Here is a 6,179-nt window from a genome sequence, read left to right on the forward strand (position 1 = left end):
ATAATAATAATAATGTCTATTTTCTCCAAATCTTCTACCACCCCCTCTGTAAAGCATGGAGTGGTAGTCATCTTGTTATGGAAGAAAATCATAAAGTAGCCAGAGACTTGCCTTTATTTTTTTCTTAGTCAAATATAGAGTGATGAAAGATGACCCAGATGTGTTGCTTCAGATTTTTTTTTAAACCAAGCATTTTATACAAATAGCCTTTGACAAAAACAACACTTGATTTGTGATGTGTTTATTAATGACTGTTAATTATCACCTTTTCCTTTTATTTGTTTCAGCAAAATTCAATGATTACAAATCAACATGGTCCCCAGATCCCATAGGACCTAATCCTGCTCATCTCTCTACCAAGTTATGGAAAAACCATATTTCCTCAAGAAACACTACAGGGCTGCCACGCCCACCTCCTGGTCTGAGTAATCCGAAAACATCCTCTCCTTGGAGCAGCACAGCACCCCGCTCACTCAGGGGATGGGGTGCACAGGATTCAAGGCTTGCCTCTGGTGAATACTTTTTTTTAGGATTATTATATGCCAAAGAAGAGTGTATTAATAGATCAGATAAGAGATTTTTAAGTTCGTTCAATGAAAAACTACCTAATCTATAAAAATCAATTGAAATTTTATTGAGAAAGTAGAATGAGAAAAAAATCATGAGAATTCTAGAAATACGGTGTAATTGTGTATATATGTATGTTCTTGAAATAAATAATCCATGTAGTCACACATATCAGTTTTGAAAGCATGCAAAAAAAGTTATGAATACACACAAGTGCAAATAAAAATATTTTGGTGGAAGCTCACCATCAGCACTTAGTACTTTTATTTAAAAAGCTGCTGACAAGAACTTTTCCTTGTCTTCAAAATAATGGAAGCAAGTGGATAATACCCCAGGTCAGAGCCCAGCCCTTGACAGGGCTCACAAAACTTACTTCAGCCAATAAAAATTATACGCTACTTTCTGATATTGGATGCTAATATTTATTTTAGTTTAATCTAATTTTAGCCCTACCCTCCTTGAAACTGATTTAATGTTCTTATTCTTTTGCTATAAGGTAGAAGTACAGAAAGTAAAGAAAACTTGTTTCCATACCTTTTGTGTAATGCTCATGTGTGTCTAACCATCCACCTTCCTTTCCACTGCAGACACTGCATTGCTCTTGGCTTTAGTATAAATAGCTGCTGCAGTGATGTGTTAAGAACAAAGCAGGGAGAAAGGATTGAGGAGCCTTGTTACTTTAACTGTTGGGTACTTGAGGTGGGCTTGCCATCAAAAAAAGAAAAAAGCCTTTTCAGCTAGCAGTAAAATATTGTTAATATCAATCTGATTGCTAAATTCTCTCCAGATGACCACTTGAACAATTGCAGATAAACAACCAGCCTTAACTTTCTTGGCAAGTTAAATAGTTCCTATAAAGAATAGGATTTATTTTGTTTCTAAATCATGAATTAAGATGAATACAAATGCTTGCTGTTTTAATATTTTGCAGCCTCTACTTGGAGTGATGGTGGTTCTGTACGTCCCAGCTACTGGCTGGTTCTTCACAATCTCACTCCGCAGGTATTTCTACCTTCATCCCCTTTTTCTTACTAAATCTTGTAGATGATGTGTTGTGCTTTTTCAAAGGCCATTGCCCTGTACTTAACTTCAATATGACAATACTTAAAAACCAAAGAATTTATTCTTAAGTGTCAGATTTATCACTGTTATTTCCAGTTCTGCACCTAGTCATAACTGCCAGTTTCTTCCCTCTTTTTTCCTTAGCGAGATTATAGAATATTTCTAGTACAACTGTCAAAACGTTTTTGAACTTCAGATAGAATAACTGCCTGTATATGCCTGATTTTAACTCTTTATTATAACTTTATCTTAGATAATTCCCACCAGTACAATTATGCAGATTCCTTCCTTATATACATTTAAGAGTCTATGAATAGCCACTCAGTGTGTAAAGACTGCTTAAGACTGGCTTCAAATGAGCAACCCAACATTAGGTCCTATCACATAATCACAATCCAGGCACTTGATACCTGTTTTATGACATCACAGCGAGCCACATTCACACAATTTCCAACATTTCTTGCCAGCTTCTCACAAGCAGTCAATGGGGAAGCTGGCAGGAAGTCCTTCCCTTTCTGCTGCTTTATTGCCTGCCCACACTATAGTGCCTGCCCATGGTACCCATCATCACAGTGGAGCACCTGCCTGCACACCATAGAATCTGTCTACAGCACATACACGCCTGCTCACCTAAAGCTCTTATCCATTCACATACTTGCCTGGTATTTCTGCCCTTTTGTGCTTAACAGCTCACACAATCCTGGGGTATGACCGCAACTAGGACTGCCCTTGCTAAGCATGGTGACGACATGCTTTACAACCGCATTGCTTAACAATAGAAATTCAGGTCCTAGTTGCTGCAACTCAAGGACTACCTGTATAATATGCTGCCTGATTGCTTTTCATTCTGTATATTATTTCTAGTATGTTTAAATGATGAAAAAAACCTCAGTCTCTTTATTTTAATAGCCTGTCTTTGCTATTCTTTTTAAGATTGATGGGTCAACTTTAAGGACCATCTGCATGCAGCATGGTCCATTGCTGACATTCCATCTCAACCTGACCCAAGGCACCGCCCTTATCCGGTACAGCACCAAGCAGGAGGCAGCTAAGGCCCAGACTGCACTGCACATGTGAGTTTTGTAACAATCTATTTTGTAACAAGTTTTGTCAATATATAACATTCCTGGTTCATTTGTTTCATCTATGCATTCTTCAGGTATGACTGATAATTACAGAAGAGTTTCTTTTTGAAAACTATTATTTTTATGCATTTCTTTGAATAGAGATGGCCCTGGTATGCTGTGAATACTTGAATAGAACTTGCTTTTAATAGTGAGTCTAGACAAGAGAGATGGATGAAATCCATTGACAAGTTAATATTTAGCTTCCTTCTTGATAAAGTTTATCATTCTACAAATGCATTCATCTTCAAGATCACCAATTTAAAATTTGGAAAATTAACAACACTTGAGATTTTAATTGCCATTCATAATTTTTACTTGAATTAATTGCAAATCAAAATTAATGTTATAGGTTTTCCCAGATAGAATTATATTTTGCTCTTCTCACCACAATTGCAGTTTTAGAAATGCAATAGAGTGTTCATTTAGAATTATAAATTGGGATTTGTATTATTACCTTTTTCATAAATGGTTAGTATTATAGAATCCTATGATAAAAAAAATAGCCTTACTTTTAAATGATTGTCATAAGGCTGTAAAGAGTAACAAATATCCATGACTTACTGCTCTTCTTAATGCAGAAAGGTTGAAACATTTGGAACGTTCTGTAAGATTGAAAATTGTTGATCTGGGAAATGATAAATCCTTAAGAAAAATTATGACATGGAAAAGTGGTTGGAAATTTTCCTTCCTCATTATACAGTGAAACATTGGAAGTAGGTTCAAAACAACTAAAAGGGGGTACATCACACACTTTCTAATTAAGTTATAACTTTGCTATTGCACAATTTAGTCATAGGCACTGGCTTGGATGGTTTATACAGGGAATTGGATAATTTAATGAACAGAAACATCTTCATACTTTTTCTGAATAAGATACTGGGCTTAGTTGAACAAGGAATATTATTGTATCTTGCTTGTGGACTTATCAAAGGAATCGTACTAGTTATTGAACTAGAAGTATCTTTTCTGGTGTAGTTGATTAAAAAAAATTTTATACAATATTTTGAAAAGAAAAGAATAGGGGGCTATTTTGTTATCTGAATGAACTACTCTGAACTGTAAGACGAAGTCCATTTAATGACCTTCTGCTAGTTGATAATTACTGAAAAAGCAAACAAAAAAAACTTTCTGTTAATGTAAGTTTTTTAAAAAGCTGAAATAGCATTCTCTGTACTAGTTTTGAAATATTTTAGTTAAATTTTAAATAATACTAAAGTAGTTTGAAATTAACAGGAATCTCCAAAGATTTTAAACTATCTGTATAAGATAGTCACTTGCTTATTTCCAATTATATCTCCACAGGTGTTTGTTGTAGTATGAATGTAAGAAAACAAAATCAAAAAGCCATAATACAGGGGTCCTTGGGGCTCTCTGAGCTTGGTTGTTTTCTTGCAGACTTCTCATTAACCAAACTAGGTAACATCATCAGTGCTAGTAGGGAGTGGGGTTTGCTCTCAGTTTATATTCTAATGGCTTGCCCTATTAGTGTTGGTGGGGTGATCTTAGAGGGTTGGGCTGTTTATTGCCAAGTTATGGAAAAGACCAAAGACTAAAACACCTCCCCACCAGCAATCAGCACCCAAATGAGCATAGATTAACTCCAAGAGTAACCTCAGATCAACAATCAAGTAAACGATACCCCAATCAAGGAACTGCCAAACAAGCCAACAGTGAACAGCCCAGCCAAAGAACCTCTAAGACCACTCTCACCAACACTGACATTTCAACCCTGGGCTACAAATAATTCTCCTTTATTGGAGCCATAATACACATGCAGAGGCTGACTATCCCTTTTCTTCTTTACTTCTTCTTTTACCACATCGGGTGTCAAGGAAAACTATTCCATTGACATCCCAACTAAAATCCCTAGTATTGTATCACATTCCAGAAGACACCTTTATCTGCTGAAGTATCTTTTCTGGATGTAAGACTTGAAATAAAAAGCAAGGTAGAAGACAACAACAGCAAAATAATAATAATAATAATAATAATAATAATAATAATAATAATAATAATAATAATAATAATAATAATCAGACAAAATAATATATTACTATGAATAGTGGATTATCAGTGGGCAGTTAGAATCTGCCTAATTTTGCATACAGTAGAACAAAATTTAGTCACATTCAAAGAAACTATTTCGTATTGATTTGATCATAGCAGTTGTTCATAAAGGAGATCAGTATTTCCTGGGTATTTTATTAGGTGAGTTCATTGCAGTGTCCCAAGATGCATTGGCACCCAGTCTATGTAATTATTTTTCTTCTTTCTTTTTAAAGAAAGGTTTTGAGAAAGGGATTAAAACAAAGATGATGGAACTTCAGCCATTCATATTATTTATCTCTATTGACTTAAATGGGACTGTGTTGTTTTGTTTTGTTTCAAGCGGTGTTCAACATTTTTAGACATTTGAACTCTTGTTTGTTTGTTACTTTTCACTCTATTACTTTGGCTTTTTTTTTATTATAGGTGTGTTTTGGGAAACACTACCATCCTGGCTGAATTTGCAACAGACGAGGAAGTTAGTCGCTTTCTGACACAAGCTCAGCCTCCTACTCCTGCAGCAACCCCCAGTGCACCCACGGCAGGCTGGCAGTCTCTTGAGGCAGGACAGAATCAGACAGATCCAGTTGGACCTGCTTTGAATCTTTTTGGTGGGTCAACAGGGCTTGGGCAGTGGAGCAACAGCGGTGGCGGCAGCAGTGGGGGTGACCTTGCTGGTGCTTCATTATGGGGGCCTCCAAATTATTCGTCAAGTTTATGGGGGGTTCAAAGTGTAGAAGATCCCCACAGAATGGGAAGCCCTGCTCCCTTACTACCTGGAGACCTTCTAGGCGGAGGGTCGGATTCAATCTGAACTTAAAACTTTCAACTCTGACCTCGTGACCTTTTTGGAACAGCAGCAGCACTAACTTGACCTTTTCTTTTTTTTCAACTTGCAATAAATACATTTTAAAAGGAAAAAAGAAAATGGAGAGAGAAAAAAGGTGGGTCATTGACAGGACCGTCTGAGCACATAGTTGCCTCCCTTACAACTTCAGTTTTTTTGTTTGGAATATGAATCCAAAAAGAGAACATATCACTCTTGAAATACTTGAATCATGAACGCCAACTTAGAAAGACAATGTGAAGCAAGTACACATACCATTTAAAACTAAACACAAAAAATTTAAAAAAATTAGTTTCTAGTTTTTCACTTTTTCATGTTATACGGAAGTTGTTGCTAAGAAACATATATACTGAAAAATAGCTTTTTAACTTTGTTTGCACTGGGTGTGTTTCCGTCCTTAGGTCTACTATGTTGGGGGTGGGGTTCAGAAGAATTGGGGTGGGTTGGGAGGGAAAGACTTGACGGAGCCTCACTTTAAAAAACAAAAAAGGAAAAAAAACACTTTGTGATTGGCTGGTTGATATATACCA

The 6,179-nt window shown here is 36.1% G+C and overlaps 1 protein-coding gene across 1 annotated transcript in view; it reads left to right on the forward strand.

Annotated features, from left to right (window-relative positions):
* TNRC6B (trinucleotide repeat containing adaptor 6B) overlaps window positions 1-5,674 on the forward strand; it is a 76,319-nt gene extending 70,645 nt beyond the window's left edge. Inside the window, exons 22-25 of the mRNA XM_015813586.2 lie at window positions 288-512; window positions 1,499-1,569; window positions 2,563-2,702; window positions 5,229-5,674. Coding sequence (XP_015669072.2) covers window positions 288-512; window positions 1,499-1,569; window positions 2,563-2,702; window positions 5,229-5,616 — 824 coding nt within the window. The 3' untranslated portion in view covers window positions 5,617-5,674. The remainder of the gene's footprint in view (window positions 1-287; window positions 513-1,498; window positions 1,570-2,562; window positions 2,703-5,228) is intronic.
* The last annotated feature ends 505 nt before the right edge of the window (window positions 5,675-6,179 follow it).

Source organism: Protobothrops mucrosquamatus, unplaced genomic scaffold (assembly GCF_001527695.2).
Source record: "Protobothrops mucrosquamatus isolate PMUCROS unplaced genomic scaffold, P.Mucros_1.0 scaffold173, whole genome shotgun sequence".
NCBI classification, from domain to species: domain Eukaryota; kingdom Metazoa; phylum Chordata; class Lepidosauria; order Squamata; family Viperidae; genus Protobothrops; species Protobothrops mucrosquamatus.